The sequence below is a fragment of the Anarhichas minor genome, unplaced genomic scaffold (assembly GCF_050575085.1).
Source record: "Anarhichas minor isolate MPS153535 unplaced genomic scaffold, ASM5057508v1 ptg000009l, whole genome shotgun sequence".
In the NCBI taxonomy this organism is placed as follows: Eukaryota; Metazoa; Chordata; class Actinopteri; order Perciformes; family Anarhichadidae; genus Anarhichas; species Anarhichas minor.
The window spans coordinates 6,139,990-6,159,809 of record NW_027466455.1 but is presented as its reverse complement, the minus strand read 5'-3'; the positions used below and the strand labels follow the sequence as shown (position 1 = coordinate 6,159,809).

Sequence of the window (19,820 nt, the reverse complement as noted above, 5' to 3'; positions counted from 1 at the left end):
TCTCAGCTGTTTGTTTGTGGCTCGTGAGCTAACTCAGCTGAGTGCTGTAGCATTAGCTGCGTTGCTAGAAGCGGAGCTAGCGGTGAGGCTGCTGTGTGACTTGTTCCTCGCTTATGGTTGCAGGTGGCATCCGGTGTCAACGTTTTATCACGTTGGTCACGTGCGAGCGTATTTGTGTGTGCATCTCAGCTGTTTGTTTGTGGCTCGTGAGCTAACTCAGCTGAGTGCTGTAGCATTAGCGGCGTTGCTAGAAGCGGAGCTAGCGGTGAGGCTGCTGTGTAACTTGTTCCTCGCTTATGGTTGCGGGTGGCATCCGGTGTCAACGTTTTATCACGTTGGTCACGTGCGAGTGTATTTGTGTGTGCATCTCAGCTCTTTGTTTGTGGCTCGTGAGCTAACTCAGCTGAGTGCTGTAGCATTAGCGGCATTAGCGGTGAGGCTGCTGTGTGACTTGTTCCTCGCTTATGGTTGCGGGTGGCATCCGGTGTCAACGTTTTATCACGTTGGTCACGTGCGAGTGTATTTGTGTGTGCATCTCAGCTGTTTGTTTGTGGCTCGTGAGCTAACTCAGCTGAGTGCTGTAGCATTAGCGGCATTAGCGGTGAGGCTGCTGTGTGACTTGTTCCTCGCTTATGGCTGCGGGTGGCATCCGGTGTCAACGTTTTATCACGTTAGTCACGTGCGAGTGTATTTGTGTGTGCATCTCAGCTGTTTGTTTGTGGCTCGTGAGCTAACTCAGCTGAGTGCTGTAGCATTAGCGGCGTTGCGAGAAGCGGAGCTAGCGGTGAGGCTGCTGTGTGACTTGTTCCTCGCTTATGGTTGCGGGTGGCATCCGGTGTCAACGTTTTATCACGTTGGTCACGTGCGAGCGTATTTGTGTGTGCATCTCAGCTGTTTGTTTGTGGCTCGTGAGCTAACTCAGCTGAGTGCTGTAGCATTAGCGGCGTTGCTAGAAGCGGAGCTAGCGGTGAGGCTGCTGTGTGACTTGTTCCTCGCTTATGGTTGCGGGTGGCATCCGGCGTCAACGTTTTATCACGTTGGTCACGTGCGAGCGTATTTGTGTGTGCATCTCAGCTGTTTGTTTGTGGCTCGTGAGCTAACTCAGCTGAGTGCTGTAGCATTAGCGGCGTTGCTAGAAGCGGAGCTAGCGGTGAGGCTGCTGTGTGACTTGTTCCTCGCTTATGGTTGCGGGTGGCATCCGGTGTCAACGTTTTATCACGTTGGTCACGTGCGAGCGTATTTGTGTGTGCATCTCAGCTGTTTGTTGGTGGCTCGTGAGCTAACTCAGCTGTGTGCTGTAGCATTAGCGGCGTTGTTAGAAGCGGAGCTAGCAGTGAGGCTGCTGTGTGACTTGTTCCTCGCTTATGGTTGCGGGTGGCATCCGGTGTCAACGTTTTATCACGTTGATCACGTGCGAGCGTATTTGTGTGTGCATCTCAGCTGTTTGTTTGTGGCTCGTGAGCTAACTCAGCTGAGTGCTGTAGCATTAGCGGTGTTGCTAGAAGCGGAGCTAGCGGTGAGGCTGCTGTGTGACTTGTTCCTCGCTTATGGTTGCGGGTGGCATCCGGCGTCAACGTTTTATCACGTTGGTCACGTGCGAGCGTATTTGTGTGTGCATCTCAGCTGTTTGTTTGTGGCTCGTGAGCTAACTCAGCTGAGTGCTGTAGCATTAGCGGCGTTGCTAGCGGTGAGGCTGCTGTGTGACTTATTCCTCGCTTCACTGTGTTAGGATGGCAGAGTTTACTATGGATTTGGTTAGTTTACTATGGTTTGTGGCGAATCCTTCTCTTAGTTCGAGTGTTTTGTGTGTTTTTTGTGATGATGTAAAAATATGGCTGGTGGGGGTTGGTTGTCGCCAATACTCTCACCAAACTCCTGCCGTGTAAACCAGTAGCATATCTCACCTGTAACATTGGATTCAGAATAGATTTTGTCCGTTAGCACTTTAGCCTTCTACATTAGAACAGTGTTTGTCTGCTCTCATTCACTCACAGGTTTCTATGGATCATAGTTATATCTGGACACTGGTCTTGCCTCTGCCGTTGTTGTGGCATATGCATCATGAGATTCCATGGCTTCTTGTACCGATGCTGACGGTGAGCGTTTGAACTGTCGGGGAGAGACAGTTCTTACGTCCTGCATGGTGGCATTTCGCTGTGTTGGGCAATCCACAGGCTGCTGTCAGTGTTAATGGTGTGCGGTCAGTCTTCTTCCTCGAGTATGTCATCTGCGTTTGGGTACTTCCGGTGTCTGATGTAGGATGATGGGGTAATATACTCTCACCAAACTCCTGTTGTGTAAACCAGTAACATATCTGACTTGTAACATTGGATTCAGAATAGATTTTGTCCGTTAGCACTTTTCGTAATTTGGCTTAGTGTGTTTGGTGCCACCATGATAATTTAAGGATTATCAAATCCTTATTAATGGATTTTTAATGGTTTTTATGCTCTCATTCTCACTCTTTGTGCTTTCTCCCCTCGCAGCTACCAATACCATTAACGCACATTGCTGACTTTGCTCCTTCACCGGAGTCTCTGTGCTTTCCCACCTCGCAGGTTTCCATGGATCCTGGTGATACCTGGACCCTGGTCTTGCCTCCTGCCATGGTTCTGTCATATGTATTGAATGTGTTGTAACTCTGTAAATGGTGTTCATTCTGTACACATGACATCTATTGCACTTCTGTCCATCCTGGGAGAGGGATCCCTCCTCTGTTGCTCTCCCTAAGGTCTCTTCCTCTTTTCTCCCCTTAAAGGGGTTTTTGGGGGAGTTTTTCCTGTTTCGATGTGAGGGTCCTGGGACAGAGGATGTCGTATGTGTACAGATTGTAAAGCCCTCTGAGGCAAATTTGTGATTCGTGATTTTGGTCTATACAAAAATAAATTGAATTGATTTGAACCTGCCCCTACTGTTTTCAACAACTCCACAGAAGACACCTGGACAGCTCTGAGGCAATATCTAATTTGCACTATTTAGTGCCATATACAGTTGTGTGAAAAAGTGTTTGCCCCCTTCCTGATTTCTTATTTTTTTGCATGTTTGTCACACTTAAATGTTTCAGATCATCAAAGTAATTTAAATATTAGACAAAGATAACACAAGTAAACACAAAATGCAGTTTTTAAATGAAGGTTTTTATTATTAATCGTGTTTATACTTCACGTGTTTATACTTCAGCTGATAACGTCTTGTATCTTATTTCCGAGCCGTTCTCCACTCTGATCACCATTTGTCTGTGAGAAAATGTTTTTTTAATAAGTGCTGCTCAGACCTGATGTGGTAGGATCAGCCAAAAAACAGCTGCAGTTAAAGATAAACCAGGAGAAAAAGGTCAATGTTTCGAAACATGTGTCAGATAAGAAGCCAATAGTACACAAAGCGTTTTTTGGCCTTGCAGAGTTTGTCTCGGGAGTCCCTAATGAATCGTACAGTTAAATAGCTTCTAATCTATGTCAATGACTGGTTTGTTTATGTTTTAGCGGGACATGGTGGCGAAAAAAGCCGTCAAAAAAGCTGTCAAAAACTCTCAGAAACAACACTAATACTATTATTTACAACACTACAATATAATTTATGAAGAAAACACCACTAAAACACCTCTGAAACATCGCAGAAACACTTCAACAATAGTCAAAAGTTGTACTCACTCGGAGCTGCTCTCCTTCCTCCTCTGTTCAGCTCACAAACATCCCCACAGCCTCTTCGCGCCACTGGTTTCTCCATTACCGTAATGTACCATGTATCACTGGAAAGCTCCGCTTCTCAGGTTTCAGAATCCGTTGGAATTACGTCGATTGCGCAAATGGTTGAGGAGTTACGGTAATTTGAATTCGGGCGTAACTTTCTGACATCACTTTCTGTCTATAGGAATACATAATTGCTGTGCTGTGTTGTAAGATTGACAATAAAATAACGAATTTCATTTGGTCGTTGATGAAAAGGTTAGGATGCTTGAAATAAGAAATTCTGACTTTGACAAAGCAGTTTTGTACTTGTCAGTGGTGATCAAACAGCCTTATAATTATGGCAATTCTAGTTTCAAGCATTAACTTGCTCAGAACCAGTAATAAAATCTCAGTAACAAGTTATAATACCTTATTAAGATAATTCTGACTGAAACGCTTGAAACAAGTGAAATGCTCGAACATAAAAACTGCCTGGTAAGAAGAAATATCTTGTCAGACAAAAAACAAGCATATATTGCCTTGATTTAAGATATTTGCTTGGTTAAAATTAATAATTAAATACGTAAATGTAAACTAATATACAAAGCTCCTAGTTAGCTCTAGTCCAGGGGTCGGCAACCTTTTCTATCCAAAGAGCCATTTTGCCCTATTTTCCACCAAATAAAATTTGTCTGGAGCCGCAAAAGCTATTTGATATCACAGCTTATAAAGTTGTATATATAGTTATATTATATATACAAAAACTATAGTTTGTTGTATTTATGAAAATGTATCATTTTTTTGCAATTTTACCTGTTATAATAATATCAAACTCTTATGAAGAGGGGAGTTTGCTGCAGCAGCTGAGTAATCGCTCTTTTTCGCTCATCTCCAGCGTGACACTTTTCAACAAATGCTGTGTGCTTGTTCTGGAAGCATACAGGTAAGCCAGCATCGTTGGCAGTGAAAGCAAATGAAGACGTCCACGCAGAGTTAAACTCTCTATTTTCCTCTGTGACTTTTCTTTTTTTGGATATATCCATTGATAGTTTACCGAGGGCGGGGGTCTGAAAATCATGATTAGCCACCTGCAGGGAAAGGCGCTTGACAGGGGTAGAGGATTTAACTGCCTGTGGGAATAATTAACATATAAGATTCTGTTCATTCTTGCTTATAAATTATATTCTCTCTGAACACGTTTCTCTTCATGTGAGAACTTCTTCGATTAGCGCAATTCTCCTGCTCTTCTTTCTATTTCCTCGTCTCTCCCCCGTGTGTCACGTGTGTGTAAACCTCGCTCGAGTCAGAATACCCATATTTGATTGGCTGAGCTGCATCACGTGATGTGATTTGCAATGCATTGGTCAGTGTGTTTCCTGCACCGCCGAACAAGTGCCATAACGGCTGAATAAGAGGCGCCGGTTAAAATTTAAACTCAATGCCCAATATGTATAATTCCGAATTATCTATCGGTTTTTAGTTCCTGGGTCCGGATCCGGTGCGCCAGTTGGGGACCTCAGGGAGCCGCATGCGGCTCGTGAGCCGCAGGTTGCCGACCCCTGCTCTAGTCGTATATTTACAAATGTTTTGTATCCAGCCATGTTCTCCTGAAGGAGAATGTCTTTGTTTGTTTCTTACATGAATTAATGGCTGAGAGGTTTGTATTTAACAGTATATTGTTTGCATCTTGCAATAAATATTGATATGTTCTTGATCACTTTGTGTTGTGTCTATTTGCCTTTTCTTTGCCTTTTGTAAGGCATAAATAGTCCTCAGTTTAGATGAGGTCACATAAAACACTTTACTAAGGATTAGTAACTACCTTAATAAATCATGAATTAATCATGAATTGCAGTATTATAAAGTTTATAAAGCATACATTAACATAGTCCCTAACCATTAGTGCAGTGGTCGCCAACCCTTCGATCGCGATCGATGAAAATCTCCAAAATAATATAAAAATAAATTCAGGAACAGATTAGGCCTCATTCTCGAACATTTTCTGAAGTGTCTTCTGAAATGTTTTCTTACGGACTTCGGAAGACCAACGTCAGAAAAGATCTCCACCTGATTCATGAACACCTGAAAATGGGTTCTTACACAGCCGAAGTGTTCTCAGCTGTGCTCCCCCGAATGAGGATTCTTAAATTGAACGCCCCGCCAGCTCCTTATAAGGGCATGCAACTGAAGAGACGTGTGCACAATCGACAGACTCCACAGGCAACGCGAAAGCAACTTCAGACTAGGGCTGGGCGGTATGACCAAAAATGCATATCACGGTATTTTGTAAGATTCTGGCGGTTTCACGGTATATCGCGGTATTTTTTTTTCCGCGTTAAAGCATTAATTAATTAACACTGAAAAGAACCGCCGGCCAACTGGCCAGCGAGCGGTGAACAGCTGTTTGTGTGGCGTATCTTCCGTTCCGTCACTTCCTGTTTCCTTCACCTACATTCCCCTGGGTCCTAAACCCCTCCAAGTACAGCTTCTTGTCACCCTTGTACCAACGTACATTTATAACAAATACCACACATATTACACGGTAAGCAGCGTTGCATATGTGTCTAACCAAAATACCTTTTGTTGTTCAGTCTTTGTTCATCCTGCATCGCTCTTTTCTGTTCTTTAATGTAACGTTACTGGAGCGACAGAGCCTCTCCTAGCTGTTAGCAGACTGTTGTTGGCTAGCTGTACCCAGCATGCAGTTCGGCGATGACATTTTTTAAATGTACAATTATTAGTGTTACAAATTGTTTGTGTCACAAACTGTTGTGTCGTGGTGTTTTGCCCTGTTAAATAGCATTAGTTGTGGGTTATTAATTGTTGTTATACAAGTGTCTCAATACACTTAAGTTAACTAGCTCCGACCGTAGCGGTCACAGTGATCTATTGTCTGATTAACACTCCGGAGCAGTAGGTGGCAGTAATGCACCAATAAGATGGATGACAACCGCCGTAAAACTAGAAGAAGAAGTAGCGCTCACAGCAGCGAACAATATATTTTGCTGCCTGTTGAAGAGCGACAGAAGTTGTTTCGGCTGTGCACCGGTATGACGGTATATGAAAAATTCATATCGTACGGGAAATTAAAACCGGTATACTGGTTGAACCGGTATACCGCCCAGCCCTACTTCAGACTGATTAAAATCATGTCAAAGCGGAAAGTCCTATCCGGATCTAGTCCTATAGTATTTTTCTCTGTACATTGTAATCCTAGTTTGACTTGATTATACTGAATGCATTGGGTGCCTTCCATTTCAAAATCACACTCTCTGATTGAACCAATCTATGAAACAATGGATTTTTGAGGCCCCAAATAGGCCCCCATGCGCGCAAACATGACACGCTCCCCTTGGGGTTAAGCCCCCCCTTTCTTTGAATCCTAGAAACGCCCCTGCGTACAATTTTGGCGTCGTCTTCCAGGTCTACCAGGCTCTCGCCTCACAGAGTGGAGGCCAGCGTGTCTAGTGCCTCCCCACAGCTCTCAACATGGCAACGGCTGAGCCGGCGGCTGGAAGTTAACAGCACTAACAGTGCTAACAGTGCTGGCAGCGCTAACAGTGTAAAATGACTGCAGGTAATACACTGAAGCTTAGTTTATACTCAGCCCTGTGAAGCCGGTGCGAGGCCCGCAGTTCGCTGATAAAAACACTATTTACATGTCTAGCGGTTATATAAAGAAGGCCAATTCACTTTTAAATGCTTTGGAGACAGGAGATCTTAAAAATCTTCATTTGAGTAAATATTTTGCAGCCAAATGAAATTGTTTACAAGATATTCAACCTTTGTTTCTTTATAATGCATGTAATACTTGACTTCTTTTCAGGTCTTGTACAAAGGCAGTAAAGTAGAGTCCATGATTATGAGATAAGAGGTTACCGATCATTACAATCTCTTTCGCCATTGTGGAGGTCGGTTTAATGCATTTTGCAGGTTATTACAGTCTATGGCATATCTGAGTTAATTCAATTCAATTCAATTTATTTTTGTATAGCCCAAAATCACAAATTACAAATTTGTGTCAGAGGGCTTTACAATATGTACACATTTGACATCCTCTTGTCCCAGGACCCTCACATCGGAACAGGAATAACTCCCCCAAAAAAAACCTTTAACGGGGAGAAAAGAGGAAGAAACCTGTGGGAGAGCTATAGAGGAGGGATCCCTCTCCCAGGATGGACAGAAGTGCAATAGATGTCATGTGTACAGAATGAACACCATTTACAGAGTTACAGCACATTCAATGTATGACAGAACCACGGCAGGAGGCAAGACCTGGTCCAGGTATAACCCGGATACACAGGAACCTGTGAGGCGAGAAAGCACAGAGACTCTGGTGAAGAAGCAGGTCAATAATGTGCATTAATGGTATCGGTAATATGAAATAGTAATGCGAGTAATAATAAAAGTGATATTAGCAGTTGGAGTCAGCAGGGCCATGGTAGGAGGAAGGACCAGGGTCCAGATGAAACCATGCTCCATGGAAACCTGTGAGGAGAGAAAGCACAAGGACTCCGGGGAAGAGACAAAATCAGTACTGTGCATTAATGGTATCGGTAATAGGGTTAATAATGAAGATCGTAGTAGGTGTCAGTAGGGCCATGGATGGTTGAAGGACCAGTGTCCAGATAAAACTGCGGTCATGGGAACCTGTGAGGCGAGAAAGCACAAATACTCCGGGGAAGAAGTAAAGTTAGTAATGAGCATTAATGGGACATCAATGCATACAGACAGAGGTGAAGAAGAGGAGAGAGGTGCTCAGTGTATCCCAGGAAGACCCCCTGTAGTTTTTGCCTATACCAATTTGTCTAAGGGCCGGTCCAAGGCAAGCCAGAGCCAGCCCTAACTATAAGCACTATCAAAGAGGAAAGTCTTAAGCCTACTCTTAAATGTGGTGAGTGTGTCTGCCCCCCGGACTGAAACGGGAAGCTGGTTCCACAGAAGAGGAGCTTGATAACTGAAGGCTCTGGCTCCCATCCTACTTTTTAAGACTCTAGGAACCACAAGTAACCCTGAATTAATGGAGCGCAGCTCTCTAGTAGGGCAGTATGGTACTATAAGCTCTTTAAGATATGATGGTGCCTGACCAATTCGAGCTTTGTAGGTAAGTAAAAGGATTTTAAATTATATTCTAGATTTTACAGGGAGCCAGTGCAGAGAAGCTAATACAGGAGTAATATGATCTCTTTTCTTAGTTCTTGTTAGTACACGAGCTGCAGCATTCTGGATCAACTGGAGAGATTTCAGAGACTTATTAGAGCAGCCTGAAAATAAGGAATTACAGTAATCTAGTCTAGAGGTAACAAATGCATGAACTAATTTCTCTGCATCGCTTTGAGACAGGATGTGCCTGATTTTTTAAATGTTACGTAAGTGGAAAAAGGCAGTCCTAGAAATTAGTTTTATCTGAGAGTTAAAAGACAAATCCTGATCAAAGGTAACTCCAAGATTCTTTACGGTGCTGCTGGATGCCAGCGCAATGCCATCTAGAGAAACTATATCATTAGATAACTGATGTCGGAGGTGTTCTCGGCCTAGTAGAATAACTTCAGTTTTGTCTGAGTTTAACATCAGGAAGTTGCAGGTCATCCAGGTTTTTATGTCCTTAAGACATGCTTGCAGTTTAGCAAGCTGATTGGTTTCATCTGGTTTGATCGATATATATAATTGAGTATCATCTGCATAACAGTGAAAGTTTATAGAGTGTTTTCTGATAATATTGCCTAGAGGAAGCATATATAAGGTGAACAGGATTGGTCCAAGCTCAGAACCTTATGGAACTCCATAATTGACGTCGGTCTTCATCGAGGCTTCATCGTTTACATAAACAAACTGAGATCGATCCGATAAATAGAATCCAAACCAGTTCAGTGCGGTTCCTTTGATGCCAATATAATGTTCAAGTCTCTGTAACAGGATGTAGTGGTCTATAGTGTCGAACGCAGCACTAAGGTCTAACAGGACAAGAACAGAGACTAGTCCTTTGTCTGATGCGATTAGAAGGTCATTAGTTATTTTTACCAGAGCTGTCTCTGTGCTATGATGCTTTCTAAATCCTGACTGAAAATCCTCAAATAAACTATTGTTACGTAGAAAGTCACACAACTGATTTGCAACTGCTTTCTCAAGGATCTTAGAGAGAAAGGGAAGGTTAGAGATCGGTCTATAGTTGCCCAACACCTCTGGATCGAGAGTGGGCTTCTTAAGAAGAGGTTTAATTACAGCTACTTTGAAGGACTGTGGTACATGGCCTGTTAGTAAAGACAGGTTGATCATATCTAATAAAGTCGTGCTAATTAGTCGTAGCACTTCTTTAAACAGCCTAGTCGGTATAGGGTCTAAGAGACAGGTAGAAGGTTTAGATGTAGGCATTGTTGAAGTCAGTTTGTCAAGGTCGATGGGAGTAAAGCCATCTAAACATATATCAGGGTTTACAGCTGTTTCTAAGGTTACTCTATTTGTGGAAAGATCGGTACTAGTCGAGGGCAGCACATTGTTTATATTCTCTCTAATAATTATAATCTTATCATTAAAGAAGTTCATGAAGTCATTACTACTGAGGTCTATAGGGATACTCGGCACAACAGAGCTGTGACTCTGTCAACCTGGCTACAGTGCTGAAGAGAAACCTGGGCTTGTTCTTATTTGTCTCTATTAACGATGAGTAGTAAGCTGCTCTGGCATTACGGAGGGCCTTCTTATACGTTTTAAGACTGTCTTGCCAGACTAACCGAGATTCTTCCAAGTTTTCGCGATGTTTGCTTTAATTTGCGGGTTTCAGGGTTATACCATGGAGCAAACCTCCTTTGTTTTACTAACTTCTTTTTTAAAGGAGCAATAGAGTCTAGTGTCCTTCTCAGTGAGCTTGTAGCACTATCGACAAGATGATCAATCTGGGTCGGACTAAAGTTATCACAGGAGTCCTCTGTTATATTGAAGCATGGTATTGAGATAAATACAGACGGAATCGATTCTTTAAATTGAGCTACGGCACCATCAGATAAACATCTAGTGTAGTAACTCTTGCTTACCGGTGTACATTCCGTTAGTAGGAATTCAAAGGTTATTAGATAATGGTCCGATAAAAGAGGGTTCTGTGGAAAGACTATTACATCTTCTATGTTAATGCCATAAGTCAGAACCAGGTCGAGGGTTAAAACAGTGAGTGGGTTTCTGTACATTCTGACAGAAACCAATCGAATCTAATAATAAGATAAATGCAGTACTGAGGCTATTGTTCTCGACATCCACATGAATATTAAAGTCACCTACAATAATTACTTTATCTGTTTTAAGGACTAGACTTGATAAAACCTGAGAAAATTCTGATAAAAATTCAGAATACGGACCTGGGGCCCGGTACACTATAACAAATATAACTGGCTGTATTGTTTTCCACGTTGGGTGTGAAAGACTAAGAACCAAGCTTTCAAATGAGTTATAATCTAGTTTAGGTTTAGGGTTTAATAATAGGCTTGAATCAAAGATGGCTGCTACTTCACCTCCTCGGCCGGTGCCTCGAGGAATGTGAGTCTTAATATGACTTGGAGGAGTTGATTCATTTAGGCTGACATATTCTTCATTACACAACCAGGTTTCAGTAAGACAAAATAGTTGAATATGATTATCTGATATTAGCTCATTTACTAGTACAGCTTTAGATGACAAAGATCTGATATTTAAGAGTCCACATTTAATTATCCTATTTTGTTGCACTGTTGCGGTAGTTTTAACTTGGATTAGGTTATTTTGTTTAACTCCTCGATCGTTTATTTTTGATTTAATTAATTGAAGTGGCCATGGGGCAGACACAGTCTCCATGTGGTTCTGGGTGAGTAACTGCTCTAATGGAAGCTCAGAGGAGTGTGTAAGACTGCAACTCTGCTTCCTGGTCTGAACTCTGGGTTGTCATGGACCAGGTCCATACAGAAACTGGGTCAGATTTGCAGAAATGAGATCTGCTCCATCCAAAGTGGGATGAATGCCGTCCCTCCTAAGCAAACCAGGTTTTCCCCAGAAAGTGTCCCAGTTGTCTACGATGCCCACATTGTTTGCTGGGCACCACCAAGACAGCCAGCGGTGGAACGATGACATGCGGCTAAACATTTCATCATTGGTCAGATTCGGGAGGGGGCCAGAGAAGACTACGGAGTCCGACATGGTTTTTGCGTATGTACACACAGATTCCACATTAACTTTAGTGATCTCAGAGAGCCGTAGTCGGCTGTCATTCCCGCCGACATGAATAACAATCTTACTGTATTTACGGTCATCTTTAGCCAGTACTTTCAGATAGGACTCAATGTCGCCTGCTCTGGCCCCGGGTATACATGTAACTGTAGCCTCTGGTTTCGCTAGCTTCACGTTTCTCAGAATAGAGCTACCTATGACCAGAGTCGGTCTCTCAGCTGAGAAATCAACTCTGCTGGGTGCGGAAGACCCGTTTGTAACGCGAGGTGGCTGCTGGCGAGTCGAGTGCCTCCCGGGAGCAGTCACCCGGCCCCCCGGCTGCTCGGGGGCTGCAGGGAGACGGCTAGCGGGAGCCACGTCTGTTTGGGCCGCACCGGCTACGCCCGCAGTCACCAGCGTCTTAGCTTCCATGGTGCGGAGCCATACTTCTATCTCGCTAAGCCTTGCATCTAACCGTTGAGTTACCTCAGTCTGCGCCAACGAGTAGGGGTGAAGGGTAGAGGAAGCCCGGGAGGGAGTATTCTCCGTCAGGACTGCGAAGCGGTTGGAGGTGTTTAATGGAAGCTCCCCAGCTGGTTTTCTCAGGAGGCCGCGGCGTACCACCTCCGTCCAGGATGCCGGTTTCGGAGTGGAGCTATGGGTCGGGTCTATAGCAGGTCCTCTCAGCTCGTGGTCGGAGGACCGACTCTCCTCCCCGTCCGCAGGGCCGGGTAGCCAGGGAATAGTGTCCGCAGTGTCCGAGACCAGCTGAGATTGCATAGATGAGATATGCTTTGCCTGGGCCGCCGCTACGGATACGAATCCGTCGATAAGCTGTTCCCTTTTCCGGACTTCAGACTCTAGGCGGTGAAAATCGTCCCTTAACTGTGAGTATGCGAGTTTGCAATCTCCACACAGACCTGGCTGAATGGCCATTTTGGAAGTTCCTGCTTCTGGTTTATCTGAAATGAGAGGGAAAAGGTGATGGCTCTGCTCAGAAGTTGTCATAAAAACAAACAAACAAATGTATGTAGCAGAAGGCGAGTGAAAGGCGTAAAGGTGTGTGTGATCCGATGGCCTCCTCGCTGTCTCAGCTGCAGTTCACACCACACTACAGGCTGGTGATGTGCTGCTCTGTCGCTGCTGCTCTGTGCTCTGTCGCTGCATCAGTTACACTTGTCCATTTTTTTTTACAATTAATTTAGTTTGTACGCCCTCTGGCGTTTCGGAGAATAATGCAACGAAACAGCGCACAGAGTATAAACGCTTCCGCTCATGCATGAGTAGCTTGACTCTGGATAAAGTACCTCATGCAACCACATCAGGTGGGCTGGTGAGGGGGGTATGAGCAGGTGGCTTGGAACGGCATCAACATCTGGGATCCGTCGTGGCAGTGACAGCCAGGAACTACTGAAATCATTTGGCTACACCTTATCCTGACACACAGCCAAGCACTAACATACCTGAGTACCCCCATGCTGCTGGAGCTAAGCGACTCATCGTGTGTGTAAATCCATTCAAACATAATAAATGCGTAACAAAAATGTTTCCTAAGGCAGAAAACAAAAGAGGTTGCTTTCTTGCAATATTGGGATAATTAGCAGGTACATCATTACTGCAGCGAGTTCTGTATTTGATCTACTATGTACAGGGTAATATACGTAGGTCATGTCACTACAGCTAATCTGCACTTACACATTATTCAGAGACGAGGTTAAATGATGGTGTACTGACCACATTTGAAGTGGATCTGACAAAGTCCCTAGGAGGAGTTCGTTAAAGTATAGCGACTAGAAATCATGGGGAAATTCACACAAAAATCAAAATGGCTGACTTCCCGTTAATTTTAGAGCATTGTCCCGAGTCTCCATGTGATACATGTGCCTACCAAATTTCATACATGTAGGTCAAACGTAGCGCTGGGGCTGCATTTTTGAAAATTAGTAGGGGGCGCTATCGACGCAATTTTAAAGGGTCAAGCCAAAAAGCCATATGAAATATTTATTTCCATAACTTATGACACCCGTGCAAAGTCCCAGGGCCTGTTGAGCATCCTAAGCCACAGAAAAATAAGCTTAATTTTTCATGGCGAATGACGCGTTGCCACGGCAACAGCGTTTAACGACAACTCAACATATCCATGATGAAGCATCATCATTGTCTTACGGCTTACCTTACCAAATTTGAGACTGATCTTGGCAACTTCCTAGTCGGAGTACATCAAAGTATAAAACTTGTAATTTCCTTTTGCCAGTAGGTGGCGCTATACTTTGTGAAAATGTTGGCATGGAAATGTGCTCAGGCCTGGACCAGCATCATGCATAAGAAATTTGGGGCAGATTGAATAAAGTACCTTGGAGTTACAACAACTTCCTCTTTCATGGCGAACGGCACGAAATGTGCGTGACATGGGCGCCACATAAAACGAAGGTCGTTCAATGTCAGTAGACCATTTTAGCAACTTTTCATGATTAATGTATTTAGATCATCTTGACCAAATTTGAAGTTGATCGTATAAATTCTGTGGGAGGAGTTCGTTAAAGTACAATGCCTGAAAACGATGAAAAATGCCTAAAAATGCAAAGAAATGGGAGTATTACTGCATCGCCCCCTAGTGGTTGTATGAAATAAAAATTTGAGGGAATGTTACAGGACACACTGTGAATATATGCTACAGATTTCGTGAGGATAGGCCACATGGTTTTGAAGTTATATATATTGCTGTAGAAGACCACGCCCCTATGAAATTTATTGGTCCATATATTCCTAATGCAATAAGATTTCAACAAGCCTTTGATAACTTTTGATTATATAGATCCAATAATGAATCACAGCAAATTTGGTACCAATCAGACCCAGGGTCTAGGAGAAGTGAATTTTTTCACATTAATAGACATGATAACATATCATAAAATTTGTTTGGAACATCAGTTTATTTTCGTCTTTTATTCACTTTGGATGTGTTGCGTGTCACAGACGATATCTAAGAGCAGAGGATGCAGGACAAACTCAGAGTAAGGAAACACCAGTGAAGCAAAATACTGTCTTGACTTTTTTGCATCTGGTGAAGTTACAATATTTGAAATGCAGAGGAGGGACGTAGAGATGCCGTGAACATGCTCTGGTAGCGGCAGCGACCTGTCAATCACAGTAAGCTTACCGTTAAACATACTGTAACGACCCTTGGTAAGGAAAGCTACGAGGCGTTATCTTATTTGTGGTGTTTTATTAGCGGACAGAACACAGGCTACTGTGAGCCGTAGCCTACGCTAAACAACAGTCAATACCGTTAAACGCTCTCCATCTGCTCCCGGTAACTCTCAACAGGCTAGCAGCACAAACAACATCCCCCCTCACTCTCTCTGCCAATCCCAGGTACGCTCATGTGTGCCACCCACCCCCATAGCTAGGGTGATTGACAGGTTTTACAGCTTTGCAGGGCATGAGGCCTTCACCGACCTCAGTAAATGCAATAACCAACTTATTGATAACACAATAACACTTATAACATAACTCAGTCCATTACAATACACTTTATGGTCTATTTGACCCTAAATGGACCATCATTTACTAAATGAACATCATGCTGTATTGAAGAAGACTTGAAACTAGAGATTGAGACCATAAACTCATGTTTACAATGTTTACTGAGGTAATAAATCAAGAGAGAAGTAGAGTGATCAGAGAATGCAAGTTTTAACACACTTCCGCATTGGCTTCACTCGGCAGAACCGGAGGTTGCCGCCTGGTTTCGTTACATAGACCGTCATCATGCGCGGGAGTTTTTTTTTTTGTTCAATAGTAAATTATGTGTCACGGCCAGGCCGTGCCTCCTGCTTGTCCCGTGTGTGTATCTTATGGGCAGGGCTTTGACCTGGTCTCCTCCCGGCTTCCTAATTACAACTCACCTCACCTGCCCAGTCAAACCAGCTGCACTCCATCAACTCATCAACCCAACAGTATATCTACCCCGGTTCTTCATCCACTCTTCGCCAGATCGTTGTTTACAGCTCACGTGGTAGCTAGTAGTTCTTGGCCGCTCTGTTTGAAGATAATTCAGAGTTTTCTCCCAAGTGTTGTTTCAGTGCTTTAACCCTGTCTCTCTGTTCCTGCAGTTTTTTTCATCCTCCCGGTTCCCCAGTCTGCCTGCCCTGCCCTACCTCACCCTCCCTGGATTTTCCCGCGGTGCTCTGGTCATTCCCCCCCCCCCCTTGATTTCCTGTCAATAAACCTTTCACCCATAATCCCTGGTTTGTGCCTGCATTTGGGTCCACACTCACAGCCCGTGACATTATGTCAAAAAATTCATAGAAAGTCATAGTATTGTGTGTCAAAAAAGTAGAATAGTCATACTTTAGCATGTCAAAAAGTATCGTAATAATAACTTTATTTATATAGCACTTTTAAAAACAGAGTTTACAAAGTGCTTTGGTGGACAAAGCAGCAAAAGCAAGGCAATAAAAAACACAAAGTTCAACAGTGAGGCCCAACAAAGCAAGACAAACTAAGGTAAGATTAAACCCGGATGAAACAGTACAGTAGATGAAGCAATAAAAAATGGTCATAGTAAAGCTTTTCAAAAAAAGTTATAAGAAAGCCATCTTATAGTATGTCAAAAAGTCATAGTTTAGTTTGTAAAAACATGATAAAAAAAATCATATTCAATTATGTCGGGAAAAGGTAAAAAAAGGTTCTTTGATAACAAAGTATGGAACTATGGAAGCTCCAATGACACCACGTCTGAGCGAAGAGATCTACGTCTGCCTGGTCGTATTTCTGCCAAACTTGCTTCACCACCTATGGGAGGAGAGTCCACTCTCCATACAGAGGGTTTCCTCGGGACAGAAGATCAGCACCTCTGTTCAAAACGCCTGGAACATGTGTTGCTCGAAGGGACAGGAGCTTGGTGCTGCTCCACACGATTTCTCGACTCTTTGTCCAGTTTATATTGAACTAACCAAATAGTGGACAAAACCCATGGGAATGCGCACCACTGGTCTGCCGGGCTAAGTGGGCTGAACAGAGCATGTATTTTGTTTTTATTTTGTAGTTGGGGCAGCATTTCGCCCTCGGCTCGTGGCCTGGCTGCAAAAATGCTAAATGTATTTCTTTGTTTTCCTAACTGGGTGGAAGTGATTGGTGACACTGCATTACCCGCTGCCCCTGATACTCCCCTGGAGAACTGGAAAACACCAGAGATTCTGAAACATGAACTTGTGGGTTCTGTCCCACCTCTATCTCCTTTCTTTTCTTTGAAGGAGGAGAGGGAGAAGCAAGGATGGTTAGGTCGTACTCTTCTTCTTCTCTTCCCTGGGGATGGGCGGTTTCTTGCTGCCACTGCAGCAAAGGAGTGTTTGCCCCATGGCTTTGGATTTTCTGATTGAGGCTGCTGACCAGCTGCCTGTCTATGCGGTCTGGCACCTCCCTGTCTCCCCCTTATTGCTGTGGCTGTAGCAGAAAAAACAGCCCTCTGTCCCTATGGGGGGCAAGGGATGTGTCTTCGGGGTAAGCACAGGTCAAAGGCTTCACCTTCTTGTTTCCTGAGGGTGCTGGTCTCCCTCATTTTTTCAAGAGCTGGACGGAAAAGACCTTTGGCTGGGTCATATGCCGCATCCTTACAAGTCTCTCCTCCCTGATAACATCCTGGGCTGCCGGCCATTGTATCCCCACTTTGGGCACGGCCTGTTTGCAGACCACTGGGAGAACAGCGTTGGATTCATTAGTGGGTCGAGACTGTTGGACAGGAACGTTTCGTCCATGTCTAGGAGGTCAGAGTTGGCATCACCCTCTGTGTCCTCACGTTTCGGTAGAGGCATTTTCGGGCTTTCAGCATCCATCATGTCTGCCTAGCTCGATGAGGCTCGCGGCTGATCGGTGCTGGTTGTGGCTTTTGGTGTGGCTCCTGACAGGCAAGGGTCCTGCTTATTGGATACCGCAACTCTAAGCCTCCTTTCCAGGATTTTCTCTGGCATTGACGCACAGTGCGAACATGACTGGGATCAGCCAGCGATGTCTTAGCGTGTTTAGCATCCATGCAAGCTATGCACATTGGATCAGGGTCCCTGCTTTGACGCCCCGATACCCAGTTCTAAATGGGAACCGATAAGACAGTAGTAAATACCCAGAGTATTGATAAGGTACAGAGTTAATTTAGAAGTATATCTGGAATCCAGAATGTTCTGAGATGAATATGACAAACCAAAACATTCTAGGAAAACAGTCAGGCACTTAACACAGTTTGCATGTGGGGGGGGGGGGGGGGGGGGTTGTATTGCCCACTTCACCACTGCCCATCTAGGAGCAAAATCAATGTAATTAAGGCTATAAACAAAAGTCACTCCCCACTCCCTTCTTTTAAAAAAAATTAACCAGCAAGAAATAACAGGCATTTAATCCTTCCTCAGCTTAGGGAATGATCATATTCATTTTTCTGTTATTTTGTTTATTAATAAATGAATCGCGTATCTAACTGAAGAAAGGAATCCCTTTATTAGTATGGGTATATCCATTAATTGAACGTTTACCTTTTCCTTATATTGATGAATTTACTCAAAATGAATATCAAAATCTTTTTATTTGATCATCTTCTCTTAAAAACAAACAAATGTAAAAAGATAATAGCTACTATTTGTCCGATGCCTGATCAGAAAATGACTGGACCTCAAATTCGAAAGGATTACTGTGTCACCCGCCTCCACCTGCAGATTGTGGCAGACAGCTGCAGGCCAAACCTCCACCTACAGCCTCTGCCAGAAACCTAAATCCTCCAGCCGCCAGCCCTCCACAGCAATCTACATCCCTGGCCTCCACCTGTCGATCCTGGACGACAGCTCCAGAAACCTCCTCCACCTACAGCCTCGTCCTGCTCCAGCCCCGAGACTTCACCAGACACCTTCAGCATCCGTCTACTCCTTCAAATACTAGCAGACTGCCGGAACCTCCACCTATGGTCCCTGCCATTAACCTGCACCTCCACCTCCACTTGAGGATAGTAGACATCTGCAACCCAAACCTTCACCTACGGCCTCTGCCAGCAACCTGCAGTCTTCATCTACACTTTCAGATACTAGCAGAAAGGTGTTTTTCTGGAAACCTGCACCTCCACCTGAAGATTTTGGCAAACTGCTACACCTCAAACCTTCACCTACAGCCTCTGCCATCAACCTCTACCCGTCGCCAGTGAATTCTGAGAGACAGCTTCAACTCACCAACAACCTGTTCCAGATCTTGCCTTCAGCCTTCGTCACCGACCTGCATCACTGCCTCACCTGTAGATTCTGGCCTCCAGACTGCAGCCTGCGTGTGACCCAAAGAGCATGTAACGTCAAAACGTATAGCAGAGGACACACATTTTAACATTTGCAAGATTAACAGAAGTTCATTAAATGTATCCGTATTGATGACATCAATTCCCTCTTAATATTTACAGATAATTGTAGTTGTCTTCATTTTGAATGGACTTGAGAAGATGATCTGTATCCTGACGATGTTAAGGAGGAACTTTTCTATTGCCACGTGAAGACCTAAGTGAAAGAGCAGAGGCCAGGGACACACTCTAAAAATGTAACATTTTAGATAACATACAAATAGTTAACTGTGTCATAATAGTCTGCCAAAGCTGAATAAAGCTGCCTTTGTGTTTAAATTTACACCACCTTCTTCTCCTCACAGGTATCATGTTGAGTGAAGGAAGAACACAAAGCCATCGACATGAAACTACATTATCTGGAGAACGGGACGCTGACGATGAACTTCATCCACCAGACTGAGCTCTTACTCCTCCCACAATGCTCTGCCCTCAAGGTACTGTTATCAGTGTAAAATGAACTGAAAGAAGCAATAGTTCAAAAATAAGTAATTTATAAGTAATGAATATATGATTAGTTGAAACAAAGTGAGCCGATGAGGTTCTTCCATTTGTCGCTGCTATTTCAAGCATCAGTTCAAGAATAAGGCTGTGATTTCATTTTTTTATCGTTGACA

The 19,820-nt window shown here is 43.8% G+C and overlaps 1 protein-coding gene and 1 long non-coding RNA gene across 2 annotated transcripts; both read right to left on the bottom strand.

Annotated features, from left to right (window-relative positions):
- Positions 1–11,576: 11,576 nt before the first annotated feature.
- LOC142945966 (uncharacterized) lies at positions 11,577–12,773 on the bottom strand. The gene has a single exon (XM_076086906.1). It carries the CDS (start codon positions 12,771–12,773, stop codon positions 11,577–11,579), a length of 1,197 nt encoding a protein of 398 aa, XP_075943021.1.
- Positions 12,774–16,190: 3,417 nt separating this feature from the next.
- LOC142945940 (uncharacterized) lies at positions 16,191–19,685 on the bottom strand. Its single transcript, XR_012952957.1, has 3 exons — positions 19,265–19,685; positions 19,046–19,133; positions 16,191–17,925 (listed from the first exon to the last, which is right to left on the bottom strand). It is a non-coding gene; the product is annotated as an uncharacterized LOC142945940 (long non-coding RNA).
- Positions 19,686–19,820: the final 135 nt, after the last annotated feature.

Excerpts from the sequence above, each read along its gene's own strand:
- LOC142945966 (XM_076086906.1), bottom strand. The coding sequence starts at position 12,773 with ATGGCCATTCAGCCAGGTCTGTGTGGAGATTGCAAACTCGCATACTCA.